At 34.2% G+C, this 27,098-nt stretch overlaps 1 protein-coding gene across 1 annotated transcript in view; it reads left to right on the forward strand.

Annotated features, from left to right (window-relative positions):
- The window catches only part of LOC108768595 (uncharacterized), a 126,173-nt gene that overhangs the window by 45,450 nt on the left and 53,625 nt on the right, over nucleotides 1–27,098 (forward strand). The window contains exon 3 of the mRNA XM_018519077.1: nucleotides 14,413–14,530. Within this exon, the coding sequence (XP_018374579.1) occupies nucleotides 14,413–14,530 (118 nt within the window). The remainder of the gene's footprint in view (nucleotides 1–14,412; nucleotides 14,531–27,098) is intronic.

Consider the following 27,098-nt stretch of genomic DNA (forward strand, 5'->3'; position numbering starts at 1 on the left):
GCGGGGCGGTCGGTTGATTGAAATATCGAGTAAAAGCTGGCGCCGAGACACCCGCACCTGAGGCCGCGTTCCGCGTTGCGGGGAGCACTCGTTACGAAGAAGAATCGTTACAAGGAAGTGTTAAACTATCGCTTAATAGCCGCCGGGTTTTGGCGCGCTTCCGGCCGCCAAGCCGTTTACATAACGGCCGTATTTACGTACAACGCGACCCGATAAAAATAAAAACGTAGTCGAGACCGCGCCGGTACTTTTATGATGGTGCGGATTAATAATGCGGCGCCGCAGCATGGTGAAATTTCTCAACTTTTACCGCTTTGCTCTTTAACCACTCTAGTTCGCGCGTTTTATGCCGCTCAAATAAGAATTGATGGCGGAGGTAGCGCCGATGATATTAACTCTCGCATCCCACAATGTTTTCGTGGAAAGAGGAACGAGAGGAAATTTATCTCATAAATATACAAGGTTCATTGTTCGATTGTTCGAAACGAAAGCGAACGGATAATTCGCTTACGTCTTAATTCGCGCGAAAACCGTCGCGGTTTAAATATTAAAACTGATTACCGCGCGTTCTAATATTTATTACCGAGAAACAACCTGATACAGAATTTTATCTTATAAATATTCAAGATTTGTTGTTTAATCATTCAAGAGGAAGCAGATAACTTTGTCTTAATCTCCATGGGAATTTTCATGTCTGATTAACGCTCCAATATTGCTACTGACAATGAGAAATAAACAATTAATATTCTTACTACTTACTCTAAAAAAAAAAACTGTTCCTCACCGATTTTTATGGACTTTATATAGATATGTTGTAGAACGTCAAAAAGTATTAGAATCCATATAATTTTATGTGATTATTTCAAGATTTAGTCGAAACAATCCCTCGAAGGTAATGGACTTTTTTTATTTTCGACACTTTTTTGATAAATATGAATATATCGTTGTTGAGAGTATAAAATGCCACAACTTTTGTATAAAACATTTTTTCATATATTTCATAGTGTTGAAGATTTTTGCTGAAAATGAAAATAAATCCGTTGATTTCGAGAGGTTGTTTTAATCCCTATATCTTGAGACGAGCAGATAAAAAATATAAAAATCTAATATTTTTTAATCCTATACGACAAAGCTCATCAAAATCGGTGAGTGATGACGATTTTTTTGACAAAGGAAGTAACGATGGCAACTATCTAAAAGTAACAAACTGTACAAGTTTTTACATATAAAAAGTGTATAGTTGTTAACACTATTTTTTTTCTGATTGTACGCTTTAATTATAATTCTTATACAATGATTGTCAATCAATAAATATCCAATCTTTGTATTTTACATACAATATGTACACATCCAGAAAAGCATCTGATTGAATGAATTAGAATTCTGCTGTGGAATCAGAAATTTCTGGTTAAATCTATTAAAGTTCTTCTCGAGATAATCGGAATTCAGATTGGTATAATCAGAATCTTCCGATTCCATTTTCAACAAGATATTTTTCTCATTGTAAAGAATGAGAGCATGCATAATGCGTTCACAGGAGCGATCAGAAAAAAATCCTCCCTTTTGCCTTTTCAACGTAAAGATTTAGTGGGAACAGAAAGTTATCACTCTCTTCTTTCTTTATCATTATTTTACCGATGCCTATATCTCGTATTTGCGTTTCGAGCCACATCTCGCAGCGTTTCCGGTTCCGAGCGGGAAGCGGGAAGAAAAGCAAGAAAGAGAGGGAATCGCGGGTGGTAAGTGGGAGGGGTGGGAGTAGAGGATTGGGAGCCGCGGAGAGCGATATTGATTTTGCAGCAACAAACCGGCGGCGGCCGCATTTCATAGCCTACCAGACGTAGCCAGACGCATGTTCGACGTGGTTACCGGCGGGCTTACCGTTAAAAAGCTCGTGAGCCTCGCCGGGAGCCTCGGCGAGAGACCTGATAAGCCACGCCCTTACGACCGCAGACCTTATCACCTCCAAGGTTAGGCTTTATCGAAGTTTACAGGTCGGCGGATACACGCTGGCGGAATCTTCCGAACGATTGCAAGTTACGCCGGCTTTTACGTCGCATCTCCCGCGCAGGATCATCCCTCTCCTCTCCCTCTCTTGCCCGCTCTTCCTCTCTCTCTCTCTCTCTCTCTCTCTTTTCACACGTTGATATTAAGAAAAAGATATTAAGAAAAAGAAGAAGAAGAAAAGAAGAAATATTTCTTTTCAAAAGAGGTTGAAAATTGCAAAATTTTTATCATTCGGCCTCAGCTCTGTTTTCTATGTGTACATACACTCAAATGTTTAGTACTTATAACTATATATAATTGAAGGGATGGGCGGAATAAAGGCACAATTCTACTTGGTCCCTTTTTCCGGCGATTAGCTTTTTTATGTGACATTGATCGTAATAGAGAAGTATTGTAACATGTAACTTCTTAAAGACATTACATAAATTCATTTGATGAATATTCCGCCCATCCTCTCAATTACTTGACAAAATAATTATGGTTAAAAGCTACATTTTTATAATTATGATTGTCATAATGTTAGTAATAACAGATATAATATTTATAGTTCTCTATATACAAAAAAATATATCGTTACCGTAAAATATACTGCGAATACCGAAAAAGGTTATAAATTATATACAGTGAAATTATGATAATTACAACCATTTTTTCTCTCAATTCTACAAGTTTTGTTTATGTGTCTCTCTTATGAAAGAGAGAGAGAGGGGTGTGAAAAATTCTGCGGAAGCCATCTTGCGAAATAAAAGTTGAGTCTTCCACCCGCCGTTGTTTTGGATTGCCAGGAGAGCTTTTTCGACCGTATATTGTCTCGCGGCTGCGACGTGATTCTGTAAAATGCATGCCAACGGGCTTTATTAACGATCGTACGCGCACGCGTGACGCGCGTGTATCGCGCGGTGATACGCGCCATTGTCTTGCTGATACGCACGATGTAATACAAATCGTGACATAATGGAAGAATAGCGGCGCAGAAGTCGATGCCGACCGCTTTATCGCTTTATTATATACGCCCAGACAAAGGGGATTTATGTGAAGACCGTCCTGTCACCGACGAGAATTTCCATCCAAATGACGCGGCATTATGTCAGCGCGACGTTTCATCATTTTTTGATATATTAATTTGAAAATAGCTCTTTCTCTATGCAATAATGTCCACGTGAATTATATGAGGAAAGAACTATTTTCACACCTTAATTAACACACCTTAAAAATGAAAATTAATCGAGTGCATTTTAAAGCTAAAAGTTTATATAATACTTTCACGTAATATACGAAATTAATATGTAGTATTGATAAAATTATTTTTTAATTTCCCGATACTACAACGTCATTTTCAAAAATTTTCAAAATGGTCGTGCTTTGCATATTTGGCGCCATTTTTTTCTAAAAATGCGAGCTAATAATCAAATTTATTACGGATTCGTATTCAACAGGCAAAAATACATAGGAAATTGCCAAATGAATATTTGCATTCGGAAACAATACTAAGAATTTTCAGGGTTGGCATATCTCAAATACTTGCGTTTGAAATACAAATTATATCTGAAATATGCCCAACCTTGGATGGAGCATGTTGACTCATAATTAAGGCAAATTTAGTTTGACTTGCAACAGCATGAAAACTGTATGAACATACAGTTATGACTTAATTCTGACAAAACGCTTTATACTTAACATTTTTATATTAAATAAATTAAAATAAGCTGTAACTAAAATAATTTATATTTATTTTTCTACAGTAATTTTTTGCTATTATATTTTATTTTGGCTGTTATATTTTTTTTTTGGCTGTATTTTATAATTATGTAATAACTTTAAAACATCACTCTTTATCAAAAAGTGCACATCTGCGATATTCTATATTTTTTTACACTTTCATTAATGTACGTCCCAGTGACTATGAATATGTACCTATGTCCGCGCGGACATTTATACAAAACTTTATTTGTTTAGATTATTATTAAATACTTTTTTAAATAATATGTAAATACTATTAAATTATAATATTGTAATAAAAAACATTTGAAATTAATAAATCTTGTGTAAATGTTTGGACATAGGTACCTACATGTTCGGTCACTGGAACGTTTACCTTAATTTAACATTGAGCTTGTTGTAAAGTCAACTTACACCGTAATATGTTTCAATTTACTTCACTTCAGGCAAACTGGTTACAATGCAGCATGTTCATATTTTACTTATTATAAAAAAATATAAAGTATACAGGGGCATTTTTAGAATAAAAATGTAGAGAAAGATTCACTCTATCATATTAGTACAATTTACTCATACTAATTAGCTGTTTAAAAAGTCGAATACTGAAATTTTACAAAAATTGTGCCAACGGGCACAGTTTATTTCGGTCTTCTCTACGCATCGTTGAAGATTCTTTAATTTTGAGAGAAATAATTTTAAAAAATTAATTTTCTGAGAATATATATGTATTTACATAATGTTGAATTTATTCTAAAAATTTGTTGATATATACTTTGCATTAAAATAAATAATAAGGCACAAAGAATATTTACAAAAATGATTTGATGCAACTTTATACATTGAAAAAATGGGTATCTTTATGGATTTCTAAATATGCTCACCTTTCCCATACAGCACATTAATATTGAACCAACATCTCAGAAATGTTAAATTGCAACTTTGTGAGTGCTGCATCAACATCGCGAAATATATATTCAATATTGAAAAACATTTACGCTTCTACATTCAACATTGCAATATCTCAACGAGAAAAATCAACATAGATTTAACGTTGAAAAGACAGTCACACTTTAACATTCAACATTGCGATCACGTCTCAGCAACTTCTTTCAATATTCTATGCTATAATGAGTAGGTATAATAGATTCGAGGCCGGAGCACAAACTTTTACATAACGCATAATATAGCAAGCAATAAGCGAAACAATCAACCAGAGTTTTTTATTTTATGGAAAAGAAAGATTCTCTCTCTTGTGCATTATATGTTATACAAAGGTCTGTGCTCCGGCCTTAAGGAATAACAGTTTTAACATTATAACTTGATTGCAATAAAACTTCTTCAACACGTCACGCATCGTATAATATGCCAAAGTAAAAAGAACTAAAGTTACAATTTTTCCGTAATTTTAAACGCAATTTTTCCAAATTGTTCTATGAGAGCAATTTGATTGACGGGATTGTACCCAGCCCTCCAAAAACTACGGAAGATGATTACTTTTATTCTTGTGTATTTATTGTTGAATAGTGTAATCATTTCATTAACTTCTACATTGATATCAAAAGTTCTCCAATTTCTGAGCTGAATCAAACTTAATAGAAGCGACTGAATGAAATATTACGAGCAACAATTGACGTCATCAAACTTGTGGATGTCGACAAGAAGGGGATGATTACGGTCGATCAGGGGAAATCGCATGATCAAAGGCCAGTTGGTAAGCGAACACGTTCCTTCCGTCAACAGAGACGCTGGTTTACTTTGGCAAAGTCCTTGTCGATATCCTTGCGTGGACAACATGATGACACAACACTGTCTTCATCCACACATGGTAATCGATCGTCGATTCTCTGATCGCATTAGAGCCTGATGACGACGCGTTTGTTTGAACACAAAGATGATGGTTAATAAGCACAGATATGACACAGTGAATTTTCCAATTCTCCCGCGACGTAATTTTCGAGCACAATTAATCGCACGTCGCTTTTAAGGCTAAAAAGCGACGCCCATCGGAAAATTATCAAGCTCTCTTAAATCGATTATCAGCTAAAAAGCACTTAGCGGCGGCCATTTCCACGCTAATAGACAGATACGCTTCAGCATCGGCGAGGTGGAAGTAAAAAGAAAGCTAATTATCAACAACTCATTTTCCCCAACAACTTTTCACAATAATATGAAGATAAATAAAAAGTCCAATATCACAAATTTTCTATTAATTTTAAATGTATTGAATATCACTACACAAAATTATTATTATTAGATTATTATAATGATATTCTTTAGATTTAATTCTATAAAATGTATAAACCAAAATTGTAAGTTTATATAGAACAGCATAATTATTGTAAACTTGTGTAATGAAAAAGATTCTCTTTGAAGTAAAAATTCGTAATTTTACGAATTCTCCAAGCTGAAAATATTTCATCATCCTTGGATTCGCGGAGACCCTTTGCGCATCTTGGCGCTAATAAATCTTCGCTCGCGTGATGAGCCCGGCGGACTCCATTAAAATAAAACTACCGGGTGTATGAGAGAATCACGGGCTCACTCGGCCGCGATGCGATGAGTCGTGAACGCGCGCGGCGAACTGGAAGCGCTGGACCAGCGCCAAGAATCGAAGCTGCGCGCGTGTCTCGACAGATTTGTTGATGCTTCCTGATGTTGCCGACAAAAGGATCGAGAGAGCGATCCGAAAAATGGAGGATCGACGAGGTCCTCGTCGATTTATTTCCCGTCAATACGCCGGTCCGTTGTTTATCATCCTTCTCGAGGATGCAACCCGTGCAAACTCGACCGGATGTGGCCATCCATTCTCAGTCGCGGGTGGGATGCGAAATGACGGCGAGAGCGTGAAGAATAGTTGTAATAAATAAATAAATAAGGAAGCAAAGCAGGGTATGCTCCTACAAAATGCAAGACTTGCAGTAGGTATATGAGGAACAAATATCTTGAGAGATGCAATTGCTGGAGAAAGTATTTAAAGTATTTTTTCATTTCTCTTTCTTTCTCTTCTTTCTTGAGTATTTTAATTTCCGTTTGATTCAAATATTATTTTTCTATATCACGTTACGTTTTAAAGTTCCTGTTTTTCAACATCTAAATAGTGATTTTTATGTATTTTTAGTTGCTGAAAAGTTAAATATTAAAAAAGTTCTATTCTCGAAAATTTTGAGAAATTGAGAATGTTATTTAAAAAAAAGAGAAGAAATTCTTTGTAAGGTAGAATTAATGTGGCCAACATAGGCAACTGAACACATATCGATTGTAACGCTTTTTTGTACTTTTATTATTCCAAATTATGGATTCTAATTCACCTGCTAAACATTAAGGAAATAAATAGAAATAAGTAAATAAGTAGAGATAAGTCCATTGTTCGGAAAATAGTTTTTAATCTGTATCTTATCTGTCAATAAACTATGTTGTCAATATATTGATAAATTTATAATCTTATAAAAATAACATTAGATCATTTTATTTTCTATTTTTCTATGATTTTTTACGAAAAAAAAAAGGAAATATATATTTAGGTCATATTGGGTATACATATACAAATGTACCTAGTATTCGTGAAATGTTTTTTTTTAATTTTTGCTGCACCTGTATAAATGTTTGAAAATGTTTCATAACTTTTATTAACATCCACCAGAAATGTTCCCTCCTCTGTGATCACTAATTTTCAATTTCGGACTCAGCAAATTAGGTATTAGAAAAATCAAAATTTAGAGACATATAGGATCCAGCTACCTTATATTACTAATTTGTATTATTACAAAAAAAAACAATTTAAAACAGAGTTTCTAAATGTTGAAAAAGATGAAATTTTTTAAAGAAAACCATATCCTTTTTTTAATGTAAAAAAACTCTACAAGAAACTCCCATCACTTGCTCAGAAATTTAAAATTGATTAAAATCTTTTGCATTGTGTTATTAACAAGTGCACTAATTTCTAGAAAGAAACTAAACCAAGTAAGCAAAAATACTAATAAACGTTTTTAATCAGACATGAATGAAAATAAACAGCTCAGGTTTATTGAAAGAAGATAAAATGAAATTTTGCGGGAGATGAAACTCTGCGTGTTGTACAATATTATAAAAACGAAAGCATGCGTGCGTAATTTTTTTTTATTCCTTCTTTATCTAAATCCATCAAAAACGAATCAATGTCGGATTAACTGAACCGGTGGCGCTGCCGGAAATATAGACGTAATCTCTTTTTATTCCTATTCTCAATCACATCATATCAAGCTATCCGTTCCCTTGTGCGCCTTCTGACCACTCCTTTTCGTAATTTGCCGACTCGGCAATCTTTCTCTGATCATGTAGTTTGAATTTACTGCCCGATCCGGGAGACGCCGACTTTTACGACACAAGTGAAGGCATGTCGCAATGCTCAATATGTCTTCCGGCGAGTTTCCGAGTTCTGTTTTCTATATTTCTACATTTTTTATACATCTACGTCGTAAAACACGCAAAAATTCTTTACCAAACCCGAAAGTACCTTTTCCTCTGAAAGAAATTAAACACAGTTACGAAAATATTGATGGTAGGAAATTAAAGGTTTACGGTAAGAAAACTTCGCAGATGTGCAAATGAATAATAAAGAGTTACCTCTTTTTACAGGTAATTATTTGAATGTTCTTTCTAATAAGTTTTAATTTGAGTCTTACAAAATTATCATAAATTCAGAAAAATTTAAACTTTAGAAACATGCACTAACGTGGTTTAACTTGAATAAAAATTACTTTTTATTGTGCCTAAAAACTTAATGATGAAGTAATTACAAATAAAGAGCAATTTTTCGAAGTTTTACAAATATGTTCGAAATTATCGTATTTCTTAAAAAATTAATTTCCTAAGGCCTACAATGAATTTTTGAAATGATAATATTGAAATGATTAAGTGACAATTAACCCTTACCATACCATCTACAATTTGGTGCCTCATCCATACCATCATGGGTCACTTCAAATCTCTTCGTTTTTTCACCAACATACTTTCAACTTTCTAGAATAAATATTGACTCTTTATTTTGGAAAATAAATAAAATGTAGTATAATTTATAATTACCGAAAGACTCAAAGAAACTTGCACGAACAGGAATCGCTCGGTCACTAGTTACCCATATTAGTACGGTAAGGGTTAATTAGGTTGTACACATTGTGATCGAGATTTCAGCAAGAGTCATTCAGTATACCAACGCCTCGCGAAATGTGTAAGGTCGTTGCCTGGAAACGTCCTGGGAAAGCGTATCAGGGCGGAAATGTTGAAAAAGGGGTGCGCGGCAGCCAATTTTTGTGAGTGCATCTTGAAATAATCATAGCTTCGGTAAGTGGAGTTTCTCGTATATCCACTATATTCCACGCATACAGGCTAATTCAAAAGAAAGCCTGTTTCGCTACACAAATGTTCAGATATTCCAACGATGTCATTACACGAATTTATATCGAAACTTTTTTAATACCTGGCCGAGAATCATCAAGATTTTTGTAGACACTATCAAGAGTCAAATTACTGTATAATTGCTCTACTGTATCCCCCTCCCCATATTAGATTTATAGTAACATTACGTACAATTTTATATCATACGAAAATAAACTACGAGTGTCACATAACAATCTTGTAAATAATAACAACAATAAAGTATTGTATGAATGAGAAGGTAGCGTAGCCGCAATCGAAAATATTTAATACAATTAAATTAGTTTTCCTTTAAATTCCAGCTCATGGAACTTGGGCGTGAATTTCCGACGTTCGAGCCGACGAATCCTTTATTGTGTGGCTTTTTCATCAGAATTACAAACAATTGCCTGGAGAACGCTTTTTAATCCTGACCAATAAAGCAATCGGGCTAGTTCTCGCAATGGCGTCTTCCAGCAGTTCCAGTCCGGTTGAAGAAGCTCTCATCCTCTCCTTCATCCCTCTCACTAGAATTTGACCCTCTATTGTGCTCTCTCCTATTTCTTTTTCCTCATCTTTCCACCTCTCTCTCTCTCTCTCTCTTCTCTTTCTCCCTTCTTTTCTCTCGCTCTCTCGAGACCACCGATAGCGATGCTCGACTCTCTCGTCGCTTTTTAAAACAATCGGCGCTCGTAAACAACGTCATTCCCAGCCCTTTGTTTCCACCGTCATCTTGCAGCGAGCTGCAGTTAACATGCTGGTTGTTGCTACACGGACAATTATTTTTATTGCTCGCATCCGACGTGTTTCCGACGGCAGCGGTTTTAGACATTCATTCATCCTGAGATATAATCCACAATGTTGGTGCATCCCTATTTGGATTTTAATGATAAATGTTTATTTCACTTCAAGTCTGTACAATCACATGTACAATACACTCCAAGTGCACTAACGATTCTTTCAGCCATTTTATATAAACTTAATTATTATTTTTATTATATTACTTTTGTATCTCACACAAAAGTATTAGTATTAAATAAATGTTTTTATTTAGATAAGAATATTACATTTCATGATATTTCATGAAAAGTAGATATAAAGTTGAAAAAAATAAACATTTGTTTTTAATAACTATTTCAAATAATATTAAATAGAAAGATATGAAAACGTAAATAAATGTAAAACTTGTAAACTGTAATTATAAAAACATATATATCGAATATAGAGAAAATAATTAATTTACTTTTACGTTTGCGTTTCCGGAAACTTTTTGATTTTGCAGTTATATTAGTACTTTCTGAAAGGAAACTTTATACTTGCATCTTAATTTAAACATTTATACAGTAAACTCACCTTTTTACTTGAAGATGTTACTGATTTTGTTTTTATTTCTTAATGACATATGACCGATTCATATGAAAAATTATTATCGTCATCGCTGTTGCTATTACTTAAAAAATCTACCTGGCGGTCATTCCGCGCGAAAGCTTTAAAGCCTTTGAAACAGTAGACGAAAGCTCTTAGCATGTCGAAGTCGGTTACTGGCGAGCGTTAAATGGAGCTCGACGATTTAAGAGCGGCATGCAATCAAGTGAAACATGATTATTTGTTATAGTATTACGACATTTCAGCATTAGAAGATTTTAGTAAAAATATTAGAAAAAACACAAAATTACACAATACATAAATGTAAATTCAATTTAAGTCTAATTCCAGTTTTTAACATTAATTTTTACAAATTTAATTTTAAATTAAATTATAAGTTAACGTTTAATCAAAGATTTATATAAGTAAATAAATATATTTATAGCGTCTTAATTTAATTTCTTATATATACATATATGTATAGAAATATCGTATCTAATATTCTATATATATATGTGTATATAGTACATAGGTAAAAAAGGACAGTTTTACTGAGGTATTTAAAAATCGAGCTAGATACAGATATGAAAATAATTTTGTTGAATTATCAAAATAATTATGTAGGACGTTTAAACTGGTTGCCAGAATATCAGAACTTTTTGCAGCAGTGCTCGTCCTATTTCAGATTTCTACATAATTATTTTCCGCATAATTATTTCAATGATTCGACAAAATTATTTTTGAATCTATATCCAGCTAAATTAAAAAAATTTTGAATTATCGAAATAATTATGTAGAACGTTCAAACACTGGTTGCCAGAATATCGAAACTTTTTGCAGCAGTGCTCATCCTATTTCAGATTCCTACATAATTATTTTCTGCATAATTATTTCGATGATTCGACATTATATTGTCGAATTATTTTCGAACGTATATCTAGCTAAATTTTTAAGTACTTAGCAAATTCGTTCTTTCGGTGGCATATGTTGTAGAAAAGTATAATATACACTCTAAATTTCTTACAGCGAAATCTCACTCCAAGAAAGTGAAAATACAACCACCCTTAAAAAAAAGTGAAAATATTTCACTTCTTAAAAAAGAGCGATAATTTTCATTCTTTTTAAAGTGAATTTTTACTTCAAAGGAGTGAAATCTCATTTTTTTAAAAATGAGATTGTACTCTAAAAAGAGTGAAGATTGTAATTTTTTTTCAAAAAGTGAAATATTTTCACTTTTTTTCAAAGGTGGCTGCATTTTTACTCTCTTGGAGTGAGATTTCACTGCAAGAAATTCAGAGTGTAACATGTAATTTAAATATACATATATTAACAGAATTAATTTTCTTTATTTCAATATAATACGAAGTATCTAACCAAAGGATATAATTCTCAGTGCACACTCCGCTCTTATTGTTTAGACAAATACTGTTCCGCGTTTATCTCTTAAGGGGGGTTGTTCTGGGCGCCGGAGCGCATCTCGCCTTTTAATTTTACCACGGCGATCTGGCCGTCGCGATTCCGGCGAGGGACTCTCTAGGATTAATGGCAGGCCGGCTGGGAGGACAAGAGTGTTGAACAGCGACGATTAAGCGTCGTCGCATAAGAATGCATCCCGAGCGCATAATAATCCCGGACGATGCCTCATCGCAGCAATAAATGTCTCGCCAAGCGACGCCCGGTGTCATCGCGCTGAAGAGAAAAGGCGGATAAATTGAAATTACCTTCCATGCATCCCTCGGAAGGACTGCTCTAACCCGCAACTAAGCCTGCCATCCCTCCATCGTCAGAGTTAAGTCTCCGTAAACAACGAGTGACGGCTGTGAAAGAAAAGCCGGTTGACTTATTACGTTCATTGATCGTTCTGGGTGGCCATGTATATAGTTTCATGGAGCCATTCGTTTAATAGATGATATTTATATATTGTATAATAACGCTAACGAGCAAATTTATTTACCGTAATCTCCGAAGCGAAAAAGAGATACTTCAATTATCGAAATGTATATCACCGCAAACTTTATCATTTGTCGCTATTTTCATACGCGAGCTGAAGTCCAACATGAACGGCGGTTTCTTGCGCGAGTTTGCACGCGGCTTTCATTAGCGGGAGTTACCAGCCGGAAGGCAAAAGCGCGGTTAAAGTTGGGAAGCTGATTGGAGTACCTCGGCGGTTTACCGCTCTTCCCTCCTCTCCCTCCCCCCAAGTCTCACCACTTCCTCTCTTTTCTCCTATTCCCTTCAATCGTTTTCCAACTTTTCGAAAAGCAGCCGCGTTCATTAAGCGTAAAACAAACAATTCCGTTGAAATTCAATGATCTTGTTTATTCTCGCCAAAAGTTACCCCGCCATATTTGAAAAAATTAAAGCTATTGTTCGATTAGCGTTCCTTTGATTTTATTTTATTTTTTTGCTGATTGCCTCCCAACTTTTCGGATGTTTTCCAAGAGGAGCTCCGCGCCATTCGGGAATACGATATTGTGGATAATTTCCCCAGCACGCTTCTGTCTTCGAATTACGGCTCATTTCATTCTGAACAAATTAGGAAATAAATTTCATAACGCCATTCTCAAACAATTTAATTTCACGGATGTAAAGCTGAAAGGGTTAATCAGCGGAGAAAATTAACGGACGATTTTTTTGCAATAAGAAGATTTGGACAAAGTTGGCGAGCTCCAAGGAGACCCATCGATTTTACAATCTATCTCCCCCCCTTGCGCAGACTATTATCTCTCCCCCCTCTCTCTCTCTCTCTCTGTTTCTCTCCTTTCTCCTGATAACCCGACATCCTCCAGCGGAAAACGAGGGGTTGGGGGAGGATGGTTCTTTTCTTTTTCTTAATGTAGGTACGTCGCTGATTCGCAGTTAATGAAGCGAGAATGAACGCCGGCAGGAGAAAAAAGACACGTTTTGTAGAAATGGGGTACGTGCGTCTGTGAATTTTTCGCGACGGCCGCCGAGATAGGAATTTTTTTTGCAACTCGCGCAAGTGAAAATCTCGCGCGTAAATGGCCCGGTCAGGTTGAAGTTATGGTACCGAGAAGTACGCCCGCGCCGCACTTTTCCTGCTGCTGCAGTTGCGATTCTTTCCTACGTTAGCGTACCGGAGAGGCTATCGAGTGCGGAATATTAGACAATTCATTTACCGAGTTACTTAAATAAAAATCTCATTAAAAGAGGTACGATGTATGAATACATTATTATAAAATTAATAATTAATGAACTACTGTTAACCCTTACCGTACCATCTACAATTTGCTGCCTCATCCGTACCATCAAGGGTCACTTCAAATCTCTTCGTTTTTTCACCTCTTCAAAATAATTCAAAAAATCTCTAAAAATTCACCAACATACTTTCAACTTTCTAGAATAAATATTGACTCTTTATTTTGGAAAATAATGAAATGTAGTATAATTTATAATTACCGAAGGACTCAAAGAAACTTGCACGAACAGGAATCGCTCGGTCACTAGTTACCCATATTAGTACGGTAAGGGTTTTAATTATAATAATTAAATAAGATTTAAAAAGTAATATTTGAAACAGATTAATTATTTGTTAATTCCTGCCATTTTTCGTCTCCAAAATTGATTTGTTTCGAAGGGAAATACCTTAATCAAAGTATTATTAATAAAGTATTATTAATTAGTAATGAAGTAGAAAATGGAGGAAATTACTTTGATTAAGGTATCCATTCATCTTCCCTTCGAAACAAATCAATTTTGGAGACGAAAAACGGCAGGAATTAAGTTCAATACCTAATACTTGTAGCATTTATCAATTTTTTAAAGCCAAAGCAACAACTTCCAAACTATTAATGCAAGACTTTTCTCTGCCTTTCTCTTTCTTTATTGAAATTAATTAATCTCGTAGTAAAATAAACTCCGATGTTTTTCTTATCGAGTTGTCTACTTAATATCTACCCTCTGTTACAGCCTTTCCGTTACCGCCGCCTTGTAGTTACGTGAGGTACAGCAGCCTGGAAGACGTGAAACCGAAGGAGTTGGGCTTCCCTCAATTAGAATTCACGCCCACGGTCGTCTCAAAAATACGGTAAGACTGCTCTGCTTGCCCTGCTCATTCTTATAATCACGCCATTGTTAACTCACTATTAAGAGGGAGACGAACGCGCCCTGCGAGCTGTCAAGACGGCTTCTTAAAGGGTCTGAATTTAATTATCCTGGGTCGGTAACCTTCCCACCCCTTCTCCTTTCCTACCGGAACGGAGTGCCGCCCGAGCAGCAAGCGAATCTCCTAATTAGCGATGCGGTAGCTGCCTTTTGCACGCACAGGGAAAATTTGCGTCGCAAACACGGAAGGGTGGTCCGGCGTAAAGGGCGAACTCGTTTCAGCGCGACGAAAGCGGCAGCGTCCTATTTTGCTTACAGCGCAAACTAATTACGTTCGGTAATCGAACGCGCGATCGAATCACAGTCAATCAGAAAATTCCGCGTCTGAAATCCGCGACGTCGAGACAGAGTAATGGCGTAAAATAAAACTGACTTGTTAATAATAGAATAGGATTTTTTTAAAAAGAAATAAGAACAAAAGAGAAGATAAAAGTAAAAGAAAGAAAAGAGAAGAAGAGAGAGAGAGAGAAGAGAAAAGGGGAAAGATAAATAGAAATCGTATTTATTTGAGCGCTCTAGGATATCTCTTCAAGCGTTAAAATTATTATTACATTCATAACAAGCAAAAGTCGGTATAAGTGTCAATAGGAAACTGATCGGTACATGTAAAGTATAATATATAGGATATAGAAAAACAAAAAGAAAATTCAATTCGAATAAGAAATAAGAAAGAGATGATGACAATTAAATAAAATATAATAAAGCAAGATTAAATAAATATGATTTAAAATAAAATAATCTGAAATTACAAAGACAAAAATACAAATATTTACAAAAATACTAGAGAAAAGATATGATTTATGCTTAAAATTAAACGAGACACAAGTAGTATTAAGTATAACAAATAAAATACTTATTATTTCTTGCTTTAATAGCATTGCATCTGAAAGATGTTTTTAAAAACTTCGTTTGACATAAAGGACCTGATAGAATGTTGTTAGTTGTTTGCGCATGAAGTACTTTTCTTAAACTTGAGCACGTCAGAACATTAGCCCCCTTTGCAATATTAAATGCTTTAAGCATCTTGCTATCTTAATAATTAATTGCAAAATAGGATATTTGTAGATACTTTAGCAAAGCTGTTGAACGCAGGCATTAACATTTCTTCCTTGTTGAAATATTGCTTTCATGTATCGTGTGTATCTACAGAGATACTGTAATAACCTTTATATTAATTCGTATTGCAAATAACTTCGGTACTGTGACGGTTAAATTTTATTCCACGTTAAACACGGACTTGGATGGCATTAAAGAATCGCGGTTAACCAATGTAACGTCTTTACTTAGTGCGTTACAATTATATATGATCCATGTGTGTCAGAGGCCGATACACGAACGTGTACCTTTCATCTCACGATCAACAGTCTGACCTCTCTCATGGAAAAAAAAGCTGTTTATCTTCGAACGTTCGAGAGAGCTTCAATTTTAAAGATTTAAATGCACACAATCCTTCGATTTGATTTATCTTAAATCCTATGGTGTAGAGACGACTTAAATATTCTATATACATATCGTGTAAGCAGTGCAAAACATCATGTATTATATTATTATTTTTATTACATTAACGTTATCATTGTGCTATAAACTATTTTCAACAAAATCCGGGAATAACTGGTAGAATTTGCAAATATTTGCCGTTGACTTTGAGTATCGATTTTGAAATACTGATTACATAGTAAAGGGCTCAGCAGGAGGAATAGAGATAGAGAATGGAGCGATGGATAAAATTGGTAGATTTGGCAAACAAGCAATGGACGCAGCACGAGCTAGAAAAATCATATTGACTGGTCAAGTCAAGTAATTCAGAACGTACGAACCTCTGTGTTACCTAAATTATTTAAACAGGAATTCAGCCGCGTTGACCGCAAGGATGCACATTTAATCAAAGGGCGATTGCGCTATTTCGGTGGTGAGTTTTGGAAATTCTCGAGGTATTCCGTGGATCCGCGGGAATCCTTAGAGACACCTACAAACGCTCAAAGATTAGCAATATCTCACAGAGGATCAAGATGTCGTCCGAGATCTCTAGAGATATGTAAAAACGACGATCAACATTCGAACGCGCGTGAAATAAAAAATTGAATTAACATTTTTGTCAGATCGAACATTAGCTGGTATTTGAGGTTTTTATTACTAGATCCTATTAGTAGTTTGATAGAGCGTCAGTCTAGATCGTATTCAATTTATGTTAGATCGTGGTTTAATAAGACTCCCAATTTCGCTTGAAAATGACATTTTAGATCCAAGGTAAAGCTACAAAACACGAAGACACTTTAGTCGATCTTCGATATTCCGCCATCGTAGCGACGAGTATTACAGAGAAGAGGCACGGTAGTATTAGTATCTGAAGCAGTATCGCGTCGTACACACTCATGCACGATTCGCCTTGGCACAAAGGAACGTGTCCTGTATGACGTGCCAAGGCTCCGAATGATCTCTGTCTTTCTTCCTCCCTTTTCCTCCCTTCCTTCCCTTCCGCCCCTCTTTCTCTCTGGTCCTCTCTTTTGCTTCTACCTATGTTTCCCCATCCGTGCATCGCGTAGATAGAGGAACAATATAATTTAGTTATTGAGACTCTACCGATAACGTTGCGGCCAGGACAGCCATTGATGTGGCTTGATTAACGAAAATTCTCCTTAGTCGGCAACGACATGTCTTCTGTGTGTATGTACGAGCGTTCGCCCAGCCGATGTTTACGCGAACATTCCTGAACGCCATGGGCTAAATTAATCGGTGCGATGTGGCTGGTAATTGAAGGACCACCAGGGGAAATGGTATCCTCCACTTTATGAAGACTAATTATCACAGAGAGAAGGAAAAGGTTCGATAGCCTCTTGGTTTGCTTTAATAGGTACTAGTAGATAATTTTCACGGAATAGTTAAAGTCGAAAGTGCCAAATTAAACGGAGACGTTATAAAATATCAATGTTTTATTGTTACTTTTATCTTCAACTTGCTGTACGAAGTTGATGAAAACTTTCTGCCCTGTTTTTTTTTTTATAATCGACTGTATATTTGCGCGAAATATATTAAAACAGGTCAATTTTAAAAGAGAATGTATAATTATGATAAATTCAATTACACTACTTTATCCACTTGTGTGATTAGGATAGATCTTTAAAAAACTTTAAATGACAATTAGAGTCAAATAACACATCGTTTTAAAAGTTTTATCATTCTTTGTACAACTGTTATTTTGTTTCTTTATTTAGGCGAGTATTTTCTTCAGAAATCATATTTTGAATGTTATATGCATAGACGTTATAAAATAAAAATTAGCAACCTACGGAAAAATGTATTTTAATAAATGTTCGAAATTTATTTTTATGAACGGTCAAATTGTCTTCTACAAAATTTTATAAATAAGTCTCCATTTCAATTTATTGCAAATATTTTGAAAAATTTCTGATGTTATTCTATGGCACTTATCTACTATCTGCTGAAGAAGATTCAGTTGAGCGGCTTACAAAGTCGTCTGATTTTTCTCTATTAATTTTTTTTCTTTGAGGATACCCATTTAAAAAATAAAATTTGTGTCGCAACGCTAAACAGATACAAAATCTATGTCAAAAGATAGAGTGCCATGGAATAACGCTGGAAATATCCGCAACAACTTTAAGCTGAATTTTTATTATTACATGGAGGTTGGTGGAAAACATTTTAAACATTTAGCAAAATAAATTTTTCTGTAAATTGCGAATTTTCAGCTTTTACTACCTAAAACTTTCAAATGCGATTTCTCAAAAAACATTCATCTAAATTTTAAGAAGAAAACACATTTTGTAAAGAGAATTAAAAGATTTTTTGAGGCTATGTCAAACTACGCATTAGAGATTGAGAATTGCGAATTCGGTCTGTCAGAACGAAACGATTAAAATTCAAATTATCTTGTCAACTTCCAATCTTCAATTCGCAATTTCCAGTCTCCAATGTGTAGTTTGATGCAGAATTAAAATGATGTGACAATTAAATGTTGCCATTCAAAATTTTTTGGAAGATATTCTAATCAAGAGAATAAAGCCAGACAGTTTGATCCATCACAATTATATATTCCTTTTGAAAAGTTGACGTATTTTTCAACATATTTCGAACAAATCAGTCAATTACAAAAATAACGGGGTAAAAAGTTTTTATTGACTTACTCTGTACATCGAAATAAATTCATAGAATTCTCTAATCAAAAACGAAAAAGAACGTAGCATCCTATAGATATCTCTTTTCATATTTTTGGCAATCTTTTTAAAAAAAAAAAGCGATTGAAAAAGGATTTTAATATCTTCAATGAACCAAAGAATTCTTCAAGTCTTATATTGTCTTTCAGATAGCCGATAGATCTTTGAGAACGCTTCGAAAAGTTTAGATGTCTTAAAGAATCTTAGGAAAGAGTCTAAGAGGCTTATGAAAAATTCAAATAATTTTCGAAAGAAGAAACGATCAAATCTTCTACGTTTCTCGAGCATTCTGGCACAGCTGGAGATTCTTATATTCTCGAAGTGAATCCCGTGGGAAATATTGTTGGGCGTCTCCGGAGATTTTTATAGAGCGGACGACGGGCGGAATGCCGTACGACTGTCTCGCAGAAAATAATCTCGCGGCGTCGCCCCGCACGAGTTCAAGCGCCGAGTAAACGCCGGGAGTTTGCCGAATTGCGGAGATTTCGCCACTGGGACCGGCCATTTCAAACGACAATCACATTAGTACGGGCTGTGGAGCAACTGATTACTGTGGACTTCTCATTCGCTCTTTGATAGTTCTGCGCGCCAAGTTTCGGCCGCGAAGCTCCGTCAAAGCCACCGGAACTCTGCGTAAACTCATCCATTCCGGCCACAAAACTTCCCCTTGGAACAGTCGCTGTCGTCGTGCCAAATCGTCGTGCTGAGGAACTGCCGACCGCTGTGTCGCGGACACAGATCGTCGACAGCTAGAAATCGACAGGCTGACTGTGTGTGTCTAAAGATTAGCTTAAAAGTTCAGCTTTAGTGCGTAAACACAATAGATACAATAAGCCTTGAGCCTTAAGAAATCGATCAATCGCAGTCGAATGCTTGACTATGATTGGTCAGTTCCTTAAAGCTTAAGGCTTGGTACTCTATTGCGTTTGCGAGGTTAAGTATAGAACGACGATAATGATCCATGAAGATTATATGCTCCTTTATTTTCAAACGAAATTTAATGACAACGATCCTTCAATTTCTGCTTCCCGTTAATAATCCAAGATGAAGGGAGAATTATTAAAAGTTTTATAAATTAATTTTATAAATAGATTTTCTAACTAAAAATAATACTGCACAAGTTAATGTAGAGAAAACTGTACATTTTTATATTTTCATGTTATACAAAGAATTGGAATCTTTCCTTGAATTTTCTCGGCTACAATGACTTTCTCTTTGTTTAACAATGGCAACGATAAAAAATAAGGAAGGATAGAAATTTCAGCCGAGTACTGTTCCCGGAAACGTATAATTCTAATTCCTCAAGTAGCAATTCATTCCATCCCCGAAGGAACGATAAAGGGCGAGAGTCGGACGAAGGCTAGACATTTAAATTAAGTGGCTTCCTTCGAAATTAGATCAGGGAAAATGTTCACCGCACGTGTTTTTCGTCGTCAAGCCTTGACCAGAATACTTCATTCGAATCGATAATTAAAATCTATGTTTGAATAATAAGATCGAATAATGAGATTATAATTGGATCATATATGATTTTGAGAAATAAATGGAAGAAAAAGATTTTAAACGGGAATGGAATAATTTTTGCATGTGTGTGAATAATTGAATACGTACATACGTGTTTAAAATTTGTTTTAAATATAAACAAAGGGATAAGTATTTTGAAGTTTTAACTTTTCATAAATTATTTGAGATACTCACGAAAATTTATCCAAAAATTCTTTGCTCTTAAATTCTTTTTCTATATATTATTTAGAATTTATATTTTAGCTTTAAGTATTAATTAGTAAAATTTATAATTTATATAAATGGTAAATAGACGTCACGCAGATGATTCATAGAGCTAATAAGTACGATATAAATAACTTTTAACAATTTCAACTTCAAATACTATAATTTTTCTGATTTGTATAAATAAATAGGAAATAAACTTATTTTTTATGGATTCTTTTTATCCTCCTATCTGTTTTTACTTTTTATTGTGATTAATATCTGCGAGATTTTTCCAATAATAAAAATGATATGCTTGGTAGGTATCGGCAAACTATTAACTCGAATTTATTTACAAAATATGAGAGAGATATTTGTTATTAGCAATTATACGTAGATTTCAAGGAAATATTCTGCTCTTCGTGCCTTCCAGCAGTTTACAGTATATATCATGTTATACATGTAGAAGCTATGTACCTTCGATGAAGTTGGAATATTCGGAAATCTTCACATTTTTCGGCATAATTAAATTGATATTTTCATTATTTTTATATCTTTTATGAGTACTAGAAAGGAATTTCCTCGTAACAATACATGAGTTCTGAAGAATATTTAAACAGCATCCTTCTTTTCTTACGGTATTTTAATAATTACATAACGTTTGAAAATCTTTATTTAAGGTTCCTGTTCACTCACCAATAATAGGTTGTACAACGTCAGATAAGAGAAAATGCACAATAAAAATTCTTGTAAAATGAATTATAATAATATGACAATGTTTCTCAATAAAACAACACCAGCAATAGATAAAACCGATTTGTGTAAAATATGGAAAACTAAATAAACCATCACATATTTGAAAATTAATTATAATGACCAAAAAATAAATAAGCTATGTATTTACAGCTATGAAAAACCATCAAATTAATAAGATTAATAAATATAAAAATAAATATAATTTAATTTTTCTTTTAAATAGGAAGATAGTTTTCAATATATTTTATAAGTTTATTTTATCGATTGCAAATGTTGTTTTATTGTTAAATACTGATATAATGATGAATAAACAGGAACCTTAATTCTAAAAATAATTAATCTTTTCTTAGAAATTTTAGGCAAAGTATACATTTTTTTCAGTACTTTTTCTATGAATTTTATTTTATTAAAAATATATCATGATTATTATGTGATTCTTGATTATTAAGTTTTTACAAATCAAGCTAAATTTTAGTTCAATTTTGTACATAAACGTTTCAATGGATTGATCGGTTCACACGATTAAACTTGGACACTTGTGCTTTCTATAACGCGCTTTCTATAATGTATAAGATAATTTTAGTCAAGACGCAAATCGATGCAAATCACCCTTGTTTCGCTCACGCTACATTTATTCGCCATTAGTGATACATGATTTAGCTTGGTCTCTCGCTGACCCTTTCCGGTCTATGAATTCTCTCGTCGTTCCTTCCGCGCTATCGTTCATAATTTGCAACGATATCATTATCACGCACGTTGATGTTCTAAAATGAGGGAAACAGAGACTTGTTGGTACAAAAGACAAGTATTGGCATTACGTTCCATTTATGTATTTGTGACGAAAGCCTGCACATAAGAAATATCCTACTACTCTTTCACTGTTTTAATCAATATTGACCTATTTTATTCATTATCCAGGATATTAAATAAAATAGGCAATTTTAACCTAAAGTAATAAAATCTTTCTTATGCACGTATTTTTATTTTCCTTGATGTGCTGGATCATTTGCAAACGTTAATTTCAAGTTAAACTAATAGGAAAGTATTAAAAATTACGATCAAATATCAGATTTCAAAATTGTTCTACTTTTGCAATGTTCAATACGCTCCTATCAGTTTGAAATAAATATTTGCAAATGATTCAGCACATCAAAAAGTAGAGAAAAATATGCGTAAGAAAAATCCGGTAACTTTTACCCATCCTCCTTTAATAAAGAACAGTACATAAATATGTATATTTATGACATAATCTTTCTCCTAACGACTTAGTCTCAAATTAATTCGGAATTTGTCTCTTAAAGTTTCATTACTTGAAATATACATAATAAAGACTACATTGTTTAACAAACAAATGGCTCTTTTCAAGCACAAAGATGAGGATAACAGTTTCCCGTAGTTTTTTGAGTGCTGAATATGATCTCGCTTATCAAGTTGCTCTATCACGTTACAGTTTGGAGAAATTTGCGATTCAAGTTACAAAAAAGAATCATTTTGGTGTACGTTGGCAACTATAAAAGGAGACGAAGTTTCGTTACAATAAAAATTAAATATTTCGTAAGGATTTTCAGTCCTCAAAAGAAATTTGTTGTGATAATTATAGTTAAAAGTGTATTTAAAATATATTTATAATATAATTTATATAAAGTCTGTTTTATTAAAGTTGCGACTTTAATATTATGATACACTCTGATAAACTCTTATATGTATTAATTGTAATATTTTTTTAATCAACTCAACCTTTTTTGCCACTTTAACCGCAAATTTTAAAAAATTGTAAATGTTATAGAAAAATTTGATAAATGGAATCATATATATATATATATATTCAACGCTTAAAAAAAATAGTTATTTTCAACCTAGTGTATTCTTTTATTAACATAATTATCATTATGTAGGGAGTATTATATTATTCTCTTACTTCAAAAATTACACAAAATAACTTAATAATATGATTCTCTATTACATGAAGGAGTTAAGTAAATATTGTCCTATCAAATATCAAAAGTAAACTAACTTAACAAAAAATTCCAAATTAATAAAAGTTAAAAAATATCAAAATCGTCACAACTCGAACAAGTGGTTTTTAAAAAAATTGTCAAAGTTGTTACAAGTAAAAAAGTGTGGTTTTCTTAAAAGGGCTATTGAACGAAAATAACATTTGATCATTAACAATATATTTTTCGCCAAAATTATTTAATTAATTAATATTTTTTGTCAAGTGCGTCTTGAAAAATAGTTTTTCCTTTTTTACTGGGAAACTTAATTTTTCGAGTTACGTCACTTTTGAAGTAGAGGTAGCGATACGTTCTTCTTGCGAGACAATTGAGTTCGGTTTATAGTTTGGTTAAAATATTGATACTACAAAGTTCGAAAGTTTAGTTTCTTAGATTTACTGACAATAAAAAGTTTAACTCGGTTTCAAGTTTGAGTTCGAGATCGATCAGTACCGGCGTGTTCTTGCGAAAACCGAGGAAAGCGTACTGCGAGGGCGCAGTTAAAGGCGTCTCTTGCAGTACGCTTCTCTCGATTCACGCGGAACGCTCGCACGTACATCGGAATTGCAAATGCTATCAGCGGGATAAAAATTGGCTGTCATCTGACGTGAAACGAAAAGAGGAAAAAGAGTGGCAGTTCGTCGTCTGGAAAAAGGTGTAGGGGATAGATGAAGGGGAAGGCAGAGGGTGGTCGCGGGCGCAGAGCGCCCGGTTGAAATTAATTCCATAGCGCTCTCTCAAATATTTCAAATTTTGAAAAAGGCACGTCTCGTACCGTCGGATACGGGAATCGATCCTCGGCGATTACTCCTCGATCGAAGTTCCCTTCGGCACCGTAACGAACTGTTGGAAATGCATCAGGTCGCAACGACAATTTACTCGGATAAATGCGTAATAGCCGCAGTATCCGGGGAAGAGTATTTTAAATTCCTGTGTTCGTGGATGTTGCATGTGTGCGGAATTTTTTTTTTAAATAATAATTTTTCTTTCAAACGCACACGATACTCTTGTGTGACAGGCTGTGAAAGCTGTTAAATATTTAAATTAATCCTTTTACACGCGCGCATCCGATGCGGTTGCCGCGCCAGTCCTTTTCGAAAGCCCGCAATAAATAACTCGACAGTCCTCCCCTCCCCCCTCCTTTCCGTTGCAAAACTAATTTCGCCCTGGGACTCAGGTGGATCACGACAAACCGCGCGCAACTTTCGGCTTAAATAATTTCTGTTTCATAATAAAAAGCACTGTATTTCGGATTTAAAATGACCGAATTAAAAACGGACGTGTAAATGACTCTTTTTCATTGTATTTGATATATCGAATCATTTCGCTGTAGAATGTTTCACGTATTTATTGTAAAATTTTTTAATAATAATAATAATAATTTTATTGACAACATGGATGACGATATAAAATAGCATACAAAGAAGTAGTAACTTGATGTTACAAGTAGTAAGCATCGAGTACGCAAAAAGTAAAGCTGCAGTTAAGTCGCTGATATGAAGATGTCACGTTTTGTTTAGAACAGTGCAGATAAAAATTTGTAATTCTGGGCATTGGCTTGATGTCCATCGGTATTTACGCTTATCGTCTTCTTTTTTCTCTTAATAGAGATTGAAAGAAAAAGCATAAAAGCCAACGCAAATCTTGGACTGCAGTACAGGCTTTAAAAAAAAGCCACGATTACGATACTAAAAGATTTTACACTACAAATCATTGAATTTCTACGAATAATTAAAGATAATAAAATCGTACGAGAGTCGATGAATCAGGTAGAGATTCGCAAGATAGGCCCGGTTGCAATTCTAATAATGCATTCGAGAAAGCACGTCGTTTTGATGCAACAGGTGACGCGATTCGAAATTGTCAGCGTTTCATTTGATGATAAAATCAGGCCACATAGGTTATACAATGCAAGCCGAGGAGCTTGTCTCATTCCTGAAATCAGTCTGCGATGCAATCAGACGTTTCAGCGCCGATACGCATCGGACCAGTTGCATCTCCACGTTGCACTAGCATCATCTGGCAAGAGTATCCTATTTTACAGAGCACTACAATAATTGTATAGAAAGAAAGATAGAAAGAATTATTTATTAATTATTAATTAATTATTATTTATTATTATTATTTATTATTTATTAATTATTAATTATTGTAGAAAGAATTATTCTTTCTATCTTACGTCAACACTTTCATCATCGAAAAATGTAAAATATTATTAATAGAAAATCTATTAATAATAATAATAATTTTATTGACAACATGAATGACAATATAAAATAGCACACAAAGAAGTAGTAACTTCATGTTACAAGTAATAAGCATCGAGTACGCAAAAAGTAAAGCTGCAGTTAAGTCGCTGATATGAAGATGTCACGTTTCGTTTAGATCAGAGCAGATAAAAATTTTATTATTAATCTCCAGTAGAAGAGAGAGTTCAAATTGTAATTTAATAGTTATCTTATTGCGTGATTTTTACACGCCAATTAAAAGTGACAATTTTTCAATCCGTATTGTATATATATTGTGTATACGTATTGTTGAGTGTTCTATGAATTATTGATATTTAAATTGAAGTTATATATATAGATTTATTCAAGATATCCTTAAAAATACTAAAATAAATAAATTATACAAATTCTCAATTAGCTACAAAAAAATTGTGAGTGAGTTTTATTTTCTTAAGTATTTCAGAAATAATATAATAATAAAATAACAATATAAACTTTAAATATATAAATATATTGCAAATATGTTTTGTTTTTTCTCAATTTTTGTAAGATAAACATTACCAAAACACAATTTTTTCTGCACAAGTTCGCTAGTTCAATCAAACGGATATTGCTTGCAAAATGGGTCGCGCGCTGATTGGTTCAAAAATTGAACGAGTGCACAGCATCGAAAATGCTACTTACTTTTTACACCATGGGAATTTCTATATTTAATTAGATTTATTTTTACCGATCTCTAAATACATATCATAATTATTATTAGATTTTTAAATCTCGAATCAGAAATAAATATTATTCTCTCTCTCTCTCTCTCTCTCTCTCTCTCTCTCTCTCTCTCTCTCTCCCTCTCCCTCTCTCCGTAAAATATATAAATTAAACACAAATGAAAGGGTTAGTATATTGCGATACTTGCGTAACATTTCGGCGCCATTCATCATCCACTTTGTGAACAGTCGACTGTAAGATAAGATTTCAAGAAATTTATTGGGCCGCAATGCCACTGTTCGAGCTTTAAGGCTCTCATTTTCGCCGGCACGCTCCGAATCTTATCGAGTCGCGAGAAAAGATCGGGGATCTGTTAAAGAGGTGGGGTGGCCAAAAGAAAATGTCCGACCAGTAAAATGCAGAGACGCGTTGGCACAACTCTCGCCCCCTCCCCCTTTATTTTCTCCTTCCTCGCGTCTTTAGACAATTTATCAGGGATTTCGGTTCGAATCCTGCGGGCTATCGTTTCGCGCGCGCACACGACCTATATTTTTTACAATTTTTTTCCTCCGAGCCGTTTTTCACACCGCGAGCCCGTGCGGGTTTTATCGAACTTATCCCGAAAATAACGCCATATAATTTACCGGGGAGAATGGGGTGGAGGAAAATAAGCTACGGCTTATTTTATCGATCCCTCGAATCTTCAGCTATTAATATCTTTTTATGTTTTAATATTTCTCGAAAGTATTTATTTATAGAATCGTAACATCTCGATTTTTTCTGTTAGAAGATTGTGAAATATTAAGTTAAATTTCCTATTTCCAAAATCACAGGATATCTAATTTCTTGATAAGGTTGGAAATTTTCGAATTCTAGATTTTAGTTTGCAGAGCTTTATCTCTCTCTCTCTCTCTCTCTCTCTCTCTCTC

Source organism: Trachymyrmex cornetzi, unplaced genomic scaffold (assembly GCF_001594075.2).
Source record: "Trachymyrmex cornetzi isolate Tcor2-1 unplaced genomic scaffold, Tcor1.1 scaffold81, whole genome shotgun sequence".
NCBI classification, from domain to species: Eukaryota; Metazoa; Arthropoda; class Insecta; order Hymenoptera; family Formicidae; genus Trachymyrmex; species Trachymyrmex cornetzi.